At 38.1% G+C, this 19,504-nt stretch overlaps 1 protein-coding gene across 1 annotated transcript; it reads right to left on the reverse strand.

The window, feature by feature from the left end:
• Nucleotides 1-1,530: 1,530 nt before the first annotated feature.
• LOC140163725 (plasma kallikrein-like) lies at nucleotides 1,531-13,303 on the reverse strand. Its single transcript, XM_072187041.1, has 5 exons — nucleotides 13,190-13,303; nucleotides 10,818-10,894; nucleotides 6,931-7,196; nucleotides 4,174-4,322; nucleotides 1,531-1,701 (listed from the first exon to the last, which is right to left on the reverse strand). Exons 1-5 carry the CDS (start codon nucleotides 13,301-13,303, stop codon nucleotides 1,531-1,533), a joined length of 777 nt encoding a protein of 258 aa, XP_072043142.1.
• Nucleotides 13,304-19,504: the final 6,201 nt, after the last annotated feature.

A 19,504-nucleotide genomic window follows, 5' to 3' on the forward strand; every position in this document is an offset into this window, starting at 1 on the left:
TAACGAAAAATAGTTTTACTAATGCAGTCGGTCTCATCTCCACCGTCAGGACAAGTGTTTCGACCATCACATAATTCTCTCTCAAGAACACACGTCACACCGTCATTACACATCCTATCAGGTTCACTGCAATCTGCAATAGAGGATATAATGCGAAATATGTTTCTCATCGTCATCACCATCGTCATCATCATTATCATCATCATCATCATCATCATCATCATCATTATCCTCTTCCTCTTCCTCCCCTCTTCCTCCTCCTACTCCTCCTCCTCCTTCTCCTCATCATCACCACCATCATCATCATCATCATCATCATCATCATCATCATCATAATCATCATCATCATCATCATCATTATCCTCTTCCTCTTCCTCCCCTCTTCCTCCTCCTACTCCTCCTCCTTCTCCTCATCATCACCACCATCATCATCATCATCATCATCATCATCATCATCATCATCATCATCATCATCATCATCATCATCATCATTATCCTCTTCCTCTTCCTCCCCTCTTCCTCCTCCTACTCCTCCTCCTCCTTCTCCTCATCATCACCATCATCATCATCATCATCATCATCATCATCATCATCATCATCATCATTATCCTCTTCCTCTTCCTCCCCTCTTCCTCCTCCTACTCCTCCTCCTCCTCCTTCTCCTCATCATCACCATCATCACCATCATCATCATCATCATCATCATCATTATCCTCTTCCTCTTCCTCCCCTCTTCCTCCTCCTACTCCTCCTCCTCTTCCTTCTCCTCATCATCACCATCATCATCATCATCATCATCATCATCATCATCATCATCATCATCACCATCATCATCACCATCATCATCATCATCATCATCATCATCATCATCATCATCACCATCATCATCACCATCATCATCATCATCATCATCATCATCATCATCATCATCATCATCATCATCATCATCATCATTATCATCATCATCATCATCGTCATCATCATCACCATCATCATCACCATCATCATCATCATCATCATCACCATCATCATCATCATCATCATCATCATCATCATCATCATCACCATCATCATCATCATCACCATCATCATCATCATCATCATCATCATCATCATCATCATCATCATCATCATCATCATCACCATCATCATCACCATCATCATCATCATCATCATCATCATCATCACCATCATCATCACCATCATCATCATCATCATCATCATCATCATCATCATCATCATCATCATCATCATCATCATCAATAGCCGAGCTGGCAAGGTTTGGATTTCAATACGATATAAAGCTTTACGGAATGAAATCGCATTATTTATGTTATTACAGACCAATCCCGTATAACGTCAAATTCAGTAGACAATGGCACAGCGTAAATGATTTAATAACGGAGCATGTGATTGGTTCCCACGATTACGCACTACCTCGTACTCGTATTGGTGGGCATATCAAATGACTGTTGATCGGGTGATTTATCTTTATGACAAATTTCATAAATCAATAATTGTTGGTCTAATTTACATACCTTCAATTCGGTTGATGGTTTCATTGATATAGTCTCGCAGATAGGATACGCGATTAAAGAATGAATGCGTGTCTCCGCATTCACCCGCCACACCGCTAAGCTGACCAACTAAATGCCAACGGGCATCTTCACCATAACACATCATAGCAGCGGCAGCATCCCCCTAGGGATGATAAATAATGTTAACAAGAAACTAATTAAAGTAAAATAAAAATATTACGGTGATCATCTTGAATAATGATCGAGCGACATTGTCTAAGTACAGTTCCACATGTGTTGCTATAGCTCAGTGGTTAGAACTGCAGCATCGCTTCACTAACAGAAAAGACCGTGGGTTCGAGCCAGGGGGTTTGCGATTATACAATGTAAGTAACAGTCGCGCGTGTGATTTGTTCCAATCTAAACAGCTACGAGGGGCGGTCTTGAAAGAGTACTAGCCAAATTCTTTTTATCTCACTCTTGAGCATGGTCACTACAAACATTAATGCACCGGTCACAATTTTTCTTGAAACCTTTTATCAACAAAATGGAAGTCTTCCGATAGCTCCTTGAGCCACTCTTCAGTGAAGGCTCACCAGCATTTATCACCAGCAAACCTGATATTATGAAGCTAGCACTTAAAATTCTAAAATAGGTTTCACTAACTGGAGGCCATGCCTGAACCACAATGTGATTACTTTAGTTAACTGACCCCTCTGTCGTGAATGGCAGCTTGACAAACTAAGAATAGCGCACAGGACACAATCCGAGAACAGTCACGTTCATACCATCAACCTTCTTCACATGATGGCTTGCTTCAATTTTGCTATTAAAATTGTATGATATATGCCTATAATTGTACTTTCATGTGACAAATGATCTGTCATCAAGACTCTCCCTGTATCTCAGAAACAGCGATGAAGACCTTGCACTATGGTGACCGAGTGATGATCTTCTTAGGGGTGGGAGATCCAGGTGCTTCCACTATTAAAATGCTCTCGTAATTCCAGTGATTAATGTATGTTTTATCACCTTTAGCCACATATAGATTAAACCTGCATCGGACCTCATTCTAAATGCATAGCAGGTGTGGACCTGAATATGTCAATTGGTATCAAATTTGTACATTAAGATTCTGGGACCCCATCTAGAAGACACCCTGGAATACCCAATGTTAATGGATTAATGTTGAAAACATCTCATATTTCTTTTTTGGCTCTTTATTCATTATAATGAATATAGAGCCAAAATAAATAAAGATAATTATCAATGCCACTGCAAGTCTTTTGGACCTTGGATGATCTTCAAGGACGCTCATTCGATTCTTGAACTCTAAGAACCGTTTCGTTGCTGTTGAATATCAAGGACTTCATTACCATTTACAGCAACTGTACATTGTTAAATTTCATTTGAGTTTTCACCGCCGTCCGGCGAAATTTCCATAATGACCGTGTATTCACTTCTGGTAGTACCTGTGAATTCATGGAGGTAGGCTTCCTCTGAAGAGTGTCCTGCCTACATACAGTGATGCAAAAAATCTAATATCTTTGCAGTATTGTTTTGAAGGAACAAGCTTTCAAATGAGACCAAATTCAAGACCGTGCGACAAAGATGCATACCGAGTTCTACGAACTTTTTGACCGCCCCTCATACTTTCGACTTTATTTATAAATACGTTGTGTGTGAGTCGAGCATGGTACGCCATAGGATATGCTTTTAGACTACCCTGCGTATTTGAAGTTCAAGACGCAAGCTAACGACTATCATATCTGTTCACCACATATATTCAAGTGCAAGGAACCACATCTGGTTTGTTTAGACGAAATTCTACCCTGGTATCCAAAGATTTTTGTCTGAATATCAAAATCGTGCATAGCACATTCACGTGTATCGATCCCGGGTATTGATTTTAGTATCTCTGGTGTACCAAGTAATTATTAGCCAGGCGATGTCGGTGTGCGCTATTCTCTTGGGGATATAGTCTATAGGGCCGGGTTTGCAAGCGTAAACTCATTCACCATGTTGACGAAAGTGCATGCATCGTTCAATGAATCTGGCACAGGATCCTAGTCTTAAAATTTGATATACCTTTGGTACGACGTATATCCTCCTGAGCTTCATCAACTAGGGGAATGAATGGTCTTGCGATAAATTTCCAACTGGTCTTGAGATCAATACCAAACGTCCAAACGGCCAAGGAATTTGACCCAGGTTCTCTGTGTCTCTTAGCCCCTGCATGAACCAGGGAAGTACTTAAGCTCCCATCCTGACTCTTGTCCTTCTCTGATGAGTCTTCATCATTCAAATCTAGAACAGTTGTCCACTTCTGCGTAGGCCTACTTACTCGTACAGACACCTACTCATAATAGCTGTACATCAATTCACGCATGTCAGGTGGAACTTGATACCGTTCTAGAACAAACCTGGTCAGGTTGAGGGCTACCGATCCATATGCATTGCCAAATCTAGCCAGGGCCACGAATTTTGTAATATTGTGCTATGCGTCAAGAAGAATTTCCATAAGTGTGCTCCACGATTTCACGTAAAACACCGTTCTGAGTACCTGACAAGCACCTGGAAAAATTTCTTTCCACTGACATACTTAAACATCTTTCCACTGACATTAGAAAACATGTGATATCAATCATCATCTTACCCGACATACGTGTGTTTCCACTTCGGGTCGTATACGTCCACATAGTGTAGTCTGATGATAGGTAATACCATAACTTTCTAATTCCGCCCGACACTCATCATCAGATCGAACTCCCGATGGAGCTTCTTGCAGAAACTGTGAATTCTCATCTTCAAATAACAATATCAATTCAATCAATATAAAGTTGTATCTAAAAGTACAAATACATCCCGCAGCAAATAGGCCTACCTTTCTGTTGCCTTTAAGGGAAGGGGTATGAACGTTTGGACAGTATTTATTGTGGGACATTAGAGCACATCAGACATATCGAATTGTATTCTGAATATGAAGAATGTCCTTCTGATATCAAATAATTTTGATTTTTTGAAATTCTCAATGTAATACACATTTTATGGCAAATCATTAAAAATTGATATTTATTGATATTTAACAGTACTTGAAGTAAACTTTATAAATCTGATGATTTATACTTAAAGTGTATGTAGGTGGGATGAAAAGCCGACGATTAATTGAAAATTTTGACCTTTCGTATTGAAGATATGGATTTTTTTCCCAAAACACAAAAAACAGGTCTTTTTGGGACAAAAATCCATATCTTCAATATAAAAGGTCAAAATTTTCAATTGATCGTCGGCTTTTCTTCCCAGCTACGTAGCTACATACACTTTAAGAATATATCATTAGATTTATACAATTTATTTCGAGGACTGTTTTATATCAAAATTTGAAAAATATCAAATTTTAATAATTTGTCATAAAATTTGTATTATATCGTGAATTTCAAAAAATGAAAATTATTTGACATCAGAAAGACATGCTTCGTATTCAGAATGTAATTCGATACGTCTGAGGTGCTCTCATGTCCCACAAAAAATACTGTGGAAACGCCATAAACGCTCATTCTGGATCCCTTAAAACTACGATATATCCGTTGGTGTCAAGGGTCAAGCACTCGCCTAATAACTCGGCTAATAATACAGAAACTTGGAACTGGTACAATGTACTATAGCAAATAGCGATATAGGATCCGGGCCCATAGTGCACAATTACACGAAGCACTTCTTTGTCAGTGCATGATACACAGTGTCATCGCCCCTATATCTTCATGGTAGAAATCGCCATGGTAGGTTGAATCCACAGCCACGCATAGCAATTTTCTTCCGACCTTTAATATGAGACGCAGTAGCCAAGTGACCTGACTAAGGCTACTGACAATAGCCGGGGTAATTGATTTCTCGCTGTGTGAGTAAGCTTGTATACGACATTGCGGTCAATGGTCATACTGCCTCCACTGTAGTGAGTGCAGCTATATAGCCTGCGCGCTGCAGTCCATACAGGACCAACGCAATATAAAATTAGAATTTTCAAGTGTATGAGACCACATCTGGTTTCTTGAGACAAAATCATTTACGGGAGATATTCATCATTTTCCACCCCGGTATCCGAAGATTTTCGTCTGATATCAAAATCGTGCATAGCAATTCACGTGTATCGATCCCGTGTATTTATTTTAGTATCTCTGCTGCATCAAATAATTATTAGCCAGGCGATGTCGGTGTGTGATAGGCTACTGATCTAAAATGCCAAATTTGTACTCGTATTTAAAAGGCAAAATGGGATCATATTGGATCAAAGTGGAATCCGATTCGCAATATTGTTTGGGCCGGTTTTGTAACTAATGACCCAATGGTTTTGTAACTAATGACTAACAATAATTGCAACTATAACAATAATAATAACACTAATAATAATAATAATAATAATAATAATAATAATAATAATAATAATAATAATAATAATAATAGTAATAATAATAATAATAATAATAATAATAACACCAGGAAAAACAACAACAACAACAACAATAAACGTAATCCAATTTTTCTCGAATGTGAAACGTGTCAACTCATGGAACATTCAAAATTTATCATTTGTTGAAATGCAATTGTCGAGTACCCGGGTCGAGTATCAAAAATTAATGCTCTTATATTTGACGGGCATGTTCAGCTTAAGGCAATTTCTGAAGGCAATTTTACCAAAAATTGGGGCAAATATCTGAGGATTTTATTTTTTTAAATATAGACCAATCATCACAAAGACTTCTCGCGAAAACACTCTCACATCCCCGTATGCCTCACGCTGAATACATCCCCGGGTTATACCCAAACAATAGACCTTTTCAAATCAAGATTGGAGAAGATCGGAAAACAAAAAGCGCAGTGATTTATATTGCGCTACGCACAGGCACAACGCCTAGACGTTGATCCACAAGCCTCAGCACACTTTACAGCACACTTTATCGAAAACCCGTAGTATTTATTCATCAGTGTAAGCTAGTGGGTCGAATTGGCGCACAATGAATCAAGCTGAATCACATACCCATTTGGATTGAAAATACAACAGAGAAATATTTTCTAAAGGTATTGAACTAAAACTTCTACTTGTTGGCACTTCACAATGTGACAGTAAAAGAAAGAAAAATGCAAATGTTTGTCGTCTGCGGCACATTTGATTTGGTCTTCGTATGGTCTTCGCAATATTAATATCAATCACTTGCACAAGCCATACCCGATGCTTGACCATGTCTTTCACACAGATTTGTGTTCAGACGTAATAGTTGCGTTTGCGTTAGTGTCGATGACCCGGAATTGTAAACGGGGTCATCCATAACAAACTTCGATTTGAAAAGGTCTATAAAGGGGAACTTACATACGAGTAAAAGCCAGTGAAACTGCAGATATGAAACGTCTAACTTACTCAATGCGTTAATTTTGCCCCAGGCAGCAAGCCAACAGTTATCATAAGCTTCCAATTCATTTTTGATACCAGACAGACATACAGGGCGGACATAATCAGTGAGAGTCACCGGTGATTCCAGCTCCAATATCACAATATCATTTTGTGTTAAGACGAAGTAGTCTGGATGAGCGACTGCTCTTCGAAAAGACACCTCCTGACGATTTGGTGAAGAACCATCAATTTCTGTGTCACCGAAGACAATTGCTGTAACGTCATCTCGTTGTCTAAGAATAACATGAACAATTTTAACATCAGAATGTACCCATGGTTTTATATTTTTATAAAGACGTTACATGGTTGTTGATAGGTTCGAGCATATCGAGCCCATCGTACTTAGATACAAAAAGTACTGTACATGTACCAACATTTGTTTCACCTTTTCACTTGTTTCCTATTTTCGAACTTTCCTTTCTTTCCGATGCCTTTACCAATCATTCCCCTCTCTCTCTCTTTCTTTCTTTCTTTTTTTGGTCACTGCCTGATATCAATAGCTATCAATAGTTTTTATGTTCTGGTTTCTATCTTTGAGGCATTCCATTACAACAATATGTTTCCAAATTTTGAGTTGTATTGCTAAAACGGTTTTCATATGAAAACGTGTGTAACAATGCCTCATAGGACAGTACACTATAAGGTATGGTTACCACAAATCTACGTTGTTGTCCACACCATTTAAATAAGAAATATCTCGGGCGATAAATTTAAGTGGGAAAATGAAAAACGAGCATTCTTCTGGTATGAAAATCTCAATTTTAATGAAGAATATGGAGAACAAGAAGAGTCCTTAAAAAGGACAACGTTCCGCTATGGCATACTGGTATTGAAAATAAATCAAAATCTATTCTTTCTTGACTCATGGAAACGATTAACATTGATATAATTTAGCTGAACTACTTGCATGGGGTGTAGAAACACACAATAAAGCAGTTGTTAAATGGCATGTTGTGGGACCGGTGCACTGGCGTAACAAACAAGTGGTAGAATCCATTAGTTGCTGTGACAACGTACCTAGCCCAGTTAGGACAACGACCTTATGAACTTGAGGTCTTTTTAGATAACCAGAGAGGTTACTGTCTATGAATGCTGGCTTAGAATTAGTAGAATTAAATTTGATATATTCTGTGGAAGACTTGAAATCAGTATAACTTATAGTGAACGGTGTTAATGAAACACTTTTGATATATAATGGTTTAAATGATTTACAAACTAAGTTAGAATATTTACTTCAATCTTCATTCACAAAAATACTGTGCATGTATGCAGTTTACTAGTAGTATGCCTAGATGCTTGTGGACTCAATTTCCTTGGTGAGCTCCCACCAAAGGGCAGTGCACTCACTGTTCATTTTAATAGGGCAAGTTCGTGAAAGTAAATACACATAAATCATTACCAGTTTATAAATTTAGCCGAATCTCTGCAAGGTGAAGTTACAAAATTTAAATGGTAAAAAATATTAGTTGGCTTTGGGTATGAGAGTATTGTATTTCTGTCATTACTTTGCTGTCACATGCCAAGATCCAATAACGTTAATACAGATTAAGAGTCAATGAACTGAGAACTCATTGTGATGTAAAACAGCAGGACCAATGAGATGCCTTGTTACATACTAAACAGAGGTGATTGTCTCTGCTACGCCTCCTGGCCTCCATGCACTTTCATGACTATTAAACCAAGCAACTATTTGACAACCTAGTGTACGAGAGGCCGCATTTTACCTCTTTACAGTCTCTTTCTCATACATATAATTCACGCTTCAAGCAAGTTTTACAAACAGGATATGATGAGAACTGGTACTGGGTGTTTTGATCAAGCTGAGCATATCGTTCCTACGGAACAATGAGGATGTCAAACGAGTCAAGGACTTTAAAACATAACAATTAGATTTCATTGTTACATTTTTGAGTAAAATGTATTATCGTTTGGTGTTTAAACAGTCTATAATATCGAATTAAACAATTCATCGAGTGGCCATGAGTAGCGTCATTAGACATGCTACAAGGATACCAAGTGACAGGTGATGGACCGTACACACACAAAAGAATAGGCACTTTTTGATAATTTTCATCAAGGTTACTTAATGAAGGTTTTTAATATGTTATGAAACACTTAATTCAAAAAATATTTACCGACGGAAATAAAAATCCATCGACGGATAGTCTTGTTATGCTCTCACAAACTTAGAAAAAAAACCCTGAAAAATCCAAAATGTTGGTCTAAAAATTGGCCAAGGTTACTGCTGTCCCATTCAAAAGCACAGGGAGACCACCCAGTGGTGTAGCGTGGGTCATCACATTGGGGGGCACCGACCATGATTGGGGGTCACCGGGTCTGATTGGGGAGGGGCACAAGCCATTTTTTGGCAATTTCCCTATGGGGTTTTCTAAATTTTGAGATCGAGTGCCCCTATGACGCTACGTCACTGACCACCCACAGCGTTGAGGTCAGCTTTCTAGACTTCCTGTCTACTGACAGTAATGGTTACTACTTACTACCAGTGCTAACATCAATGAATTGTTTGAAACGAATTAAGTTGTTTTACCCGCATAAATGTGTAGTTACTGCATGTTGCTCATCAAAAAGAGCTACCATACATTCCGCATTTCCAAATCGAGGAGGAACCATAAAACCAATCCACGGCCAAGATCCTTGTGCAGCATTCCGGCCGTCATATAACCGAGTTTGAGGTCCGATCGCTGGTCGTGTCCCACATATTTCTGAGTTGATCTCTAAGAAAACGGAAAATGTGAGTAAAGTGTAACTGATTAGGAAAATATTGATGTTTTGGTACACCATTAGGAGTAACATGACATCCAATTCGGTAGCATTTGCCATGTTTGTAGTTTGAAAGTTATACGCTACATTTTAATGACACTGTGATATACAAGCTGTATCAAAATGATTGGTGCCAAATTATATGCAAATTGATTGTATTAAAAAAAGTCATAAATTATACATTCTGGAAATTCATTTGGAAGTCATCTGACATGCTTTTTTAAAACACTAACCGGCCTGGGTATACTACAAACAACTTCACTGCGCGTGCATGCATCCCACGGGATGTGATGACGCAATCACCCTAAGTCCCGTGGTTAAGTGTCAGCGACCTCTATAGTGCTTGGCATTCGAGGGATCTTGGGTTCGAATCCCACCCAGAGCAAACAACTTCTTTGTTTGAGCGGTATTGTATTCAATCTATGATTGCAGACATGCACAGGTAATGAGTGCAACTTGCTTGTAATGCAGCGCGATATAATCAAAAATTGTTTGAACCTATTGTTATGGTAGTTAATCCGATTATTACATTAATTCTGCAGCATACTAATGTGGTATTTAGTTCGCAGCAAATAGTCGTGCGGAAGATTCTTTTCATGCTCATTCACGTCCAGTGTACAAACGGCATTGATGCACGTGAAATAGGTTAATACCAAAAACCCAAACCCCGAAATCTCAGTGTAAGAGCTACCGAGCGTAAACTGTCTAATTTGCATGACAAGGAACAACGTTAGTAAAAGCCAACGCCCTTAATATCAATTTAGTTGATACCGGGTTTCTCATAGTAGAGAAATTATAAATTAATGTATTTTGATTTTGCTTTCGACTTAACCACACTACTAGTCTATGTTAGCACATCTACGACACTGAAAAGATGATTTTTACGATCATCCGGATGAGCAAATCACTGAATGGGTCTTTTACGAAACGTTACCACGAACTGAAGGTATATTCCGAACCCACCACAGGTGGTTTGGGCGGGGTACCCTGTGTGTTACTACCCGTAAACATAGTGTGAGATTTTTGGAAGTGCAGGGTAAATGGTAAATTAACTATAATAATATTATACTCACCTGCGGAAATTACAGCGACTAATGATAAAATGGAAAGTAGAAACATTCTTACACACCGTCACTTCGGAATCAGCATTCTTGATGGGTGAAAAGATGCAAAATATAGTTGTGGTTTGCGATGTGGTGTTAAATTGTGCAAATACTGATCGATAAAAAAATCATCGGAAGCTATAAAAAGATGTTTTTCGTGCTTTATCAGGTAATTAAAAATACAATAACGTTAAGGGAATGTCTAATTCTTTAAATTGAAATATAAATAAAGCATATTTTTAGTTACGAATTTCATATCTGAAATATTGGTAGTCAGTGCAAATATATAGTTTTTCTTTGTTGCTTTTTCAATCATGGCTGCTGATAATCCTATACAGGACCTTGGCGCACATTTCACTGATTTATTTATCTCTTCTAGTTCAAGAAAAATCTCCTCTTTCATTGATCAATAAAGCTCAATCATGATAACAGAAACGACAAAACTTAAAACTTGCTTTACTTACCCAGCTATCCAAGTCAAAGATCGAACAAAAATTGAAACCAATGGAAAAAGTGTATTGGTTGTAAGCTATAGCCCAATTACTTATTTTGTTCTGCTTATCCAGACTATCCAGAAATGGCTAGAGGAGATAGCTATTACGATCTTTTCAAGCCTTCCATGATCCTACGCAACTATAATTGAAGACCGAATTAAAAAGACTAGTTTGCGTCTGACGTCAGTGCAAAGGCGCGACGTGATTGGTTACTGACCTGTGCAGTACGGAATTTTTGGTCTTGTCGTCAGGACGTCACACGCAAACTAGTCTTTTTAATTCGGTCTTTAATATAGTACGTGTTGAAGAATTTAAAAAAACCGCAGTGAACTCTTTGGATCAACAACAAAGCAAAGCCTTCTAGACCATTACTTTGCTGAATAAAAGGTTTGTCATTGACCACTAGATTATATTGAAGAATTTAACAAATAAAGAACTCTTTGGATCACTAATTCACAACAACAAACCAAATCCTTCTAGGCCATTACTTTGCTTAATGAAAGGTTTGCCTTTGACCACTTGCTCAAAATCTTAAAAAAGAGGAGAATTGAAACTCATCGAACTTGAACTTTAATACTCTGAATAAGTATATCTAATCCACCTCTTCAAGTCTCCAAAAGGGTATCATATTTTCTGATTCCATGCCCACGTATCTTATTTTTTGGAATTTTTGATCAAAAATTTATAAAAATGCGACTTTTTGACTTTCATTTCAAGTCATTTCTCAATTGTCGCATTGTGCATTTGTTCTTACAGTGAAGAGACGCCGAATCGTCCCTAGCTATAAATATTTTGGGTCAACCAAAATTTGTTGTGTGTACTGATGCAAATTGCTGCATCCCTTTGCATGATAATGCACCAAAAGAATATTGCCACAAATACGTGCGTCGAAAAATTCTTTAGATCAATCCCCCACACCTTTTAGATTCTCGAGTGCCCTGGGCCAAAAAAATGGAATCAACAATTACCAATTCTCAACGAAAGCACGATCAACGTTTCTTTTGGTCTGGTGTACGAATCAATGCAATATAACTGGTGGGCCTACCTTCTTTTGCACACTTAAAAAGATAACGTTTCTATACACGTGTGCTTTTATTTAAATACAGACCGGAACAACTTGTAGGATAGACTACCCCGAGGGGTTCACTCCCATTGTGGCCTGTACACCATCCGCGATAATGAAAACGCGTAAAAAGGGTCGTTTTTCGTGGGTAGGCACGATACGCGCGTATCGCGTTTAGGGTGTCAAAAACATGAAAAATTGGAAAAAAGGATAGCAAAATTGCAATTGCTAAATACGCGGAAATGAAATTTAGGGTATGAAATTTGATGTTAGGAATGAAATCCCTGTTTAGGTTGTCGTTTTAGCCAAGGGTTAAATCCTTGTTTAGGGTGCTTTTCAAAAGTTGATTATCGTGGATGGTGTACAGGCCACAATGGGAGTGACCCCCGGGTAGACTACCCAGAAATGGCTAGAGGAGATAGCTATTGCGATCTTTTCAACAACGAGGCGTATAGTGATGTAACTTTAATTTTAGATAATGATACTGAATTCTGAGCACACAAGGTCGTACTGCTAGCCATACACTATTTTGCAGTGTTGCTAACTGCAACGCCAACTATTTGTACAAGTTTGGGGGCCATTCTGTATCCTTGCCCTGAAGGCCACAACCCCTAAATCACTGAGTTGAAGCCTTGAGTACAGCTATCAGCATGGTTGATTCTCATCATATGGTCAGTTATTATAAGGTCGGCCCGGGTCCCAGGTTCCTCGATATATCTCTGGATTAAGAGAGTTTTTTTTTGTCAAAACTAATTTGACTAATACTCTTCAAAAGTGAATCATACCCATGACTTAGATTGTAGATCCCCTAGTCTTTGTTCATTACTCTTAGCCCCCTTTTTTCTGATCGTTCCTCTCACAGCGAACATCTTCATGGAATGGTTAAAACAGCACGCCATCCTTATTGCCCCCCTAGAGTGTAAACCCCGCCTCTGGGAAAACGCTATGCAGACGACATTCTAGAAATAGTTCAAAAAGACACAGCCGAAACATTGACGGAACACCTGAACCAAGTTGACACCAGCTCTAGCATTAAATTCACGTATGTGGAAGAGCAAGACCACTACATTCCTTTTTTGGACACCCTCATAATCTGTAAACCTGACAATCAAAAATTCTGGTCTACAAAAAAAAAACATACATACCAATATTTGTCTTTCACGTCCCATCCTCCTCTTTATCAGTAAATTGGAGTTGTGCGCACGTTACTTGATAGGAAAGACAGAATAATTCGTCGCCAGAGTGCTACACTATCGTAAGTGACATTTTTGGCCAAAATGAGATTTTGACGAATTATGGAAGGCCATATAAAAACGCACATTTTAAACCAGGTTTTAAGTTTCAAAATTGCTTAATTATTTTTAATTAATAAAATAAAATATCGTAAGTGCAATGCAATTTTAATTAATGCATGCAAGACTATCGTATGTGCCACTTACGATAGTCTTGCACGCTAATTTTGTTTTTCATTTGCTGCAAGACCATCGTATGTGCCACATACGCTACTTTATTGAGCCTAAACAACAAAATCACGGAATGCTACACCATCGTAAGTGCAAAACAGTCTCTAACACATCATTGGCTGTGACGCTGACGGCTGTATACGTTATCACCATGCTGGCTAAGTTCATAGCTCCCATGACTGGTAATAGAGACGATAAATCCGGTGTTTTTAGTTTTAGATTCAGTAATAAATCTTGAGAGATAACATTACGGCAAAAGGTGTCTTGCTATTGTAAATATTATGTGCCAAATTAAATTAACACTTGTTAAGAAACATAAAATGACAAAATATTGGATATTTGAGCCGATATTACGCATATCCTAATTTAGCAATGCATGCTACACTATCGTATGTGGCACATACGATAGTGTTGCACTCTACACTTATTTCTATTTGAGTGCAACACTATCGTATGTGGCACATACGATAGTGTTGCACTCTACACTCATTTCTATTTGAGTGTAACACTATCGTATGTGGCACTTACGACATCTAAATCAGTAAATAATTCATCGATTTATTAACTTTAACACAGTTTATATAGTTTATATTATTAAAATCAAATTGCTTTATATTCCCATGTCATTGTATGGCTATTTGGAAACAAACGGCGACGCTAAACACAAAAATGCTTCTCCTGTAAAACTGTCCAAACTGCACTTACGATAGTGTAGCACTCTGCCGACGAATTACGGAAGAGAAAGAAAAGCTCAAAGCGGAAGAACACATAAGCCAAGCTCTAGCTAAGTGTGGTTATCCTAAATGGACAATTGATAAATTCAAAAAACTAATGGAAGCCAAACATCATGGAAAGACAGAGACAAATAATAGGACAACATCTGGACATAAAAGTAAAGGTCTGGTGGTAATACCTTACGTAGCGGGAGTGTCAGAAAGAATTAGTAGAATACTCAAAAACACGACATTGCGACCGCTATGAGACGTACCTCATACTACAATCAGAAAAATGGTGGTCCATCCGAAAGATAAACAAGATCGGGTCCAAACCCCTAACTGCGTTTATGAAGTATCTTGTGGAAGTTGTGAGGTAACCTATGTTAGTGAAACCAAAAGAACTTTCGGTACGTGACTAGATAAACACAGGAGGGAGGCAGAGAAAGCGAATCAACAAAAATAAGGTCAAAGAGAAAATAACTCAGCTATAAGTGATCACATAGCCAGGGCTAATCATATTATCAATAATTGAGGGAGTCTGAAATCTTAGGGAGAGAGAGAGAGTGATAGAAAAGCAAGATGGATTAAAGAATCAATTCAGATCAGGAAGAGGGGGTGAGGAATAATGAACAGAGACGAGGGGATCTACAATCTAAGTCACGTGTGTCATCCACTTTTGAAAACTGCTAGCGAGACCGCTTTAATAAAGTCAGTTGCTCACTGTCAAAATGTCAGCAAGAAAAACTAGTAAGATTTTTTTTTTCAAATTGGTTTTGACAAAAGAAAAACACTCTCTAATTCGTTAATTACCGAACCTGATGAATTTGTTTCAATATATCTGGATTAGCGGAACTTTGAAATATAGTTTTTCTTGTTTGCCACATCCGTTTTTGATTTCCGAACATGGCGACCCACATCACATTCTCAGTCTCTTATTGCTGTTGTGTCGTCCATGTCGATTGCAAGCTCAAGACATTGATTTGATTATTTCAACATCTGGAGATTTTCATCGAGTCGGTTTTGGATCCTGTTGATAAGGCTATCCTGTGGCATTATGCACTGTCCGTTTTTCCTATTCAGTGCACACACAGCGCTCCAATTGATGATTGACCTCTAGCTCACTCACTGTACTGTAGGTATAGGCAATAGACTAGTTAGTGAGCTGGTGGGAAAGCCCTTCACCATTAGCCATAGAGGCTCACATGTGAATTATAATATTCATCCTTAACATACTACAATTTGAAGTAAAAATGTCACGGGAAAGCTGTTGTCGAGCTGTTTTTCTGAAGAGAGTCTTTCAAAATTCCATGACAGTTGCTCATGTAAATTTCAATGCCAAATTGTGTTCAACAGCTGACTCGCGATAGCTTCAACTTCGAAGGGGCACCATCGTGTGACCGGTTTGATCAATTTCCGCCATAGAAGCTGTAAATAGACGTCAATTCTTGCTCTCTATAGTCATCTGGGAAGTTTGTTGTCGAGCCCTCCCAAAAATGTAGCTGTAACTGCCCGATATGGAGTTGAAAAATGAAGAGCTTATTTCCAAACCGTGTAAAGTCCACAACCATATATTTCTCATTTACTTTTGTGATACAATAACAATTACTTTGACAAGTTTGACATTAGCAACAATGAGTTGTACCATCAACACACCACAACAATGTTGGTTAACAATATGCAGACTATTGTTCTCATTTGGGAAACAAAGGCCTCACACAGTATTGTTACATGTGCATCCATCCACTGTTTGCTTTATAATGGTGCATCCATCTGAAATTATAATACATATAGCGTCACAACCCGTTGCAATATCGCACAGGTAAATCGGAAACATGTGTTTGTGGTCTTAACATAGTTGAGCTGTTTTCAATGGGTTCTATCTTGGTTTAATGGGGTTTAAGTCCTGCGAAGGTCGTGGTGAATTCTGCTGTAGACATAACTGCATAATGGAAGGTTTTTGGCACACTGAACTTGGACTGCACTGCTTACCACGACGCGGTACAGTGGCTGCAGAAGCATTCAAATCTAGAATTATGACGATTATGTGATTTTTAATTTTTTTTAATTTGGATGATGATATTATGCATGAATCGGTAATCATACAGTTCGAATTAGAGGAAATGCTAAGTAACAATGACCCATCATCGACATATTGCCAAAACCTATAGGTATGGAGATAACATGGATTACATATAGGCATAAAACGTAAATGTGGCCTTGTGTGTCCTCCATCCTTCAAACCCGTCATTCTGGTTACTCATTGCGCTCTACTGCTGCCACTTTCCTTTCCATTCCAAGATCCCACAAGTTGGCTGGTGGGAGAGCATTTTCCATCATTGTCCCTGTTCTATGGAATGGCTTGCCTTCCCACATTCGTGACTCTCACAATGTCCAAACATTCAAAAAGAACCTGAGAACTCACCTATTCACCTAATGTTTCCTCCCTCTTGCATTTTTCCTTTCCATAGCGCTTTGTTTTTTCATTTTAAAAGCGCTCCCTAAATCTGTGTATTATTATTATCATTGTCGTTATCATTATCATTATCATTATCATTATTATTACTATTATTATTATTATTATTATTATTATTATTATTATTATTATTATAATCATTTGAGAATATCCTCGATGAAAGGTTATCATGGATAGGTTTTCAATTTATGTGATTTAACAACTTTATTCCAGAGGAGTCCAAGCGTTGTTGTTCATAGTAAATGAGAATCAGTTCACTCCCTCATCAATCACAATAGTTGGCGCAGGTCATATCTGTACTATGGATATCCAAGCAGCATTCACTATAATGAACCATAATGGCCTCATCCCAATGGCATAGTTCAATAACCTCAATTAAACAATCATAGTGCAAAATTTGACCCCAAGTTGCAGAGTATGAGTTTTTGTACACAAATTTTCAGAGGTTATTCAATGAATATACAAATGCATTCGGGGTTAAAGAACTGTGCCCTGATAAGATGAGCCTGTTGTGGATCCTAGTGACTGGACGGATTGGGACAGTTAAGTTAACACCCTACTACACTTTTCGAAACTGACTCGGGAGACACATGCACATCCGGGTATGGCTCTCGGTACACTGGACCGATGGTTTGGGGGACATTAATGTGAAATGTAAATGCGCCATGGGTTAGGGATAGGTTTCAAAGTTAGGTTTACATCATTGGGACACACGTAACACAGACAATCAAACGTAAGGGACGATTGATTAATTAAAAATCGATAATAAGCGGAAAATACCAGTCATTAATATTTTATTAAATATTGTTTACATAATTCTAATTATAGTTTAAAGGATCCTTAAAGGATGTATCCGGCAATCACAGCATTTTGCCTTATATGTTAGAAAAATAATTATCAAGCTCGAATCACGTGGTTTAATTTAAAACAAAGTCATATTGACCATAAAACGAAACAAAACAGCCGGTTCTCAGCACGCTATATTCAAAATTCCCGCTCCAAAATTGTCTAGGGCAATGACGTCATGGTTATTTGTGCTCAATATTGTTGTCATTGTATTAAACATTTTTAAAAAGTGAAATAAATGTTGGTATTTATACAGCGCCTTTCACATGTGCACATGTAATAAAGCGCTTTACATTTATTCCATTCCGATGTCGTTAAAATGACCCAATACACACATATTGTATACGTAACACATTGTGTCAATACGGCCGTATTGCCGTGCTGGGATGGATATTATGTATTACAGCATACGTATGGTCACGGTGTATTCCGTTGTCAAAATACCACGCACTTTAGTACAGTAATAGCGCCTTCTGTTGGTCATAATTCACTTCAATACGTATTTTGGTTTAAATAATGGGACGTTATTGCCCCCAGACAGTTTCGGTTCCCAGGAATTTCGAATATCGCATATAGAGAGACGACTGTTTTTATTGGTTTTTATGAGTTTGTTTTAAATAAAATCACGTGATTGATGCTTGATACATATTTTTTCTTTAGCATATTTTAATCATTTAATCAAGGTGACAAAAATGCCCTTCAAGAATGACTTAGGCAGTTTTGTTATGAGGGTGACGAAATAGTAGTGAGCTTTGGCAAAAATTACATTGATCATTTCATAGCGAGCGTGTAGAAGAATATCACAGATATACCTTTGTAGCTCCTGTAGTTCTTGAATTATGTTGCAAAATGGGCTGAAACAACATCACTTTTGTAAAACGTACATAACTTATTAACAACAATAAATCAAGCAAGTTTTCAAAGGATATGATTTGTATAATGAACTTTGCAAAGTGTTATTTTTCTATATTTAATATATTGATTTAGATAATGAAAATCGGGTTTTGGCTGCTTCGACCAACAATACCTAGTCTATCCTTAACGTGTCTTATCGCCACTGATCAAATTTTCACTGATCCGTTCTGTTTCCGAGAGATTAGCGTATTGAGGAAAGGGAGTTACACATCTTCCTCTTACTCACACGTGAATTTGATACTGGGGTCCTAAATGTGTATGTGATTGGTGGACACTACCACATGCGCCGATTTAATTACACAGAAAGTGTCACCCACATAACGATACCAAGGGTCAGTACCAATACGTGGTGGGTGAGGGGCAGTACATATTAGAACTAAAATACCCAGAACCGTGACAAAGGGTTAGACATCGGACCCTGTCAGGGACACCCTCCTGACTTCCGAAATTACGAGCGCCACAACATCTTCTTGTTTGACGTCATCAATACCTGTAACGGCATCGGGGTGTCCCAACAACAAATCGTCAGAGGAATAGTATCCGCTGAAGAAGTCGCTTGAGCCGGTGAAAGCGCTTTGGTGAATGTTCCAAATTTTATGAGATTCTTTCTATCTACGTTTACTTCTACGTATGAATATACATCATTATACTACTTAAGTTCTCTGAGAATTTAGGTCATAACAAAAT

Source organism: Amphiura filiformis, chromosome 11, assembly GCF_039555335.1.
Source record: "Amphiura filiformis chromosome 11, Afil_fr2py, whole genome shotgun sequence".
Taxonomy (NCBI): domain Eukaryota; kingdom Metazoa; phylum Echinodermata; class Ophiuroidea; order Amphilepidida; family Amphiuridae; genus Amphiura; species Amphiura filiformis.

Excerpts from the sequence above, each read along its gene's own strand:
- LOC140163725 (XM_072187041.1), bottom strand. The coding sequence starts at position 13,303 with ATGGCGTGCTGTTTTAACCATTCCATGAAGATGTTCGCTGTGAGAGGA. Across the intron at positions 7,197-10,817 it reads AGTCGCTGTAATTTCCGCAG|ACAACGAGATGACGTTACAG; the intron begins GTGAGTATAATA and ends TGTTATTCTTAG. Across the intron at positions 4,323-6,930 it reads GGGCAAAATTAACGCATTGA|ATGAGAATTCACAGTTTCTG; the intron begins GTAAGTTAGACG and ends TGTTATTTGAAG.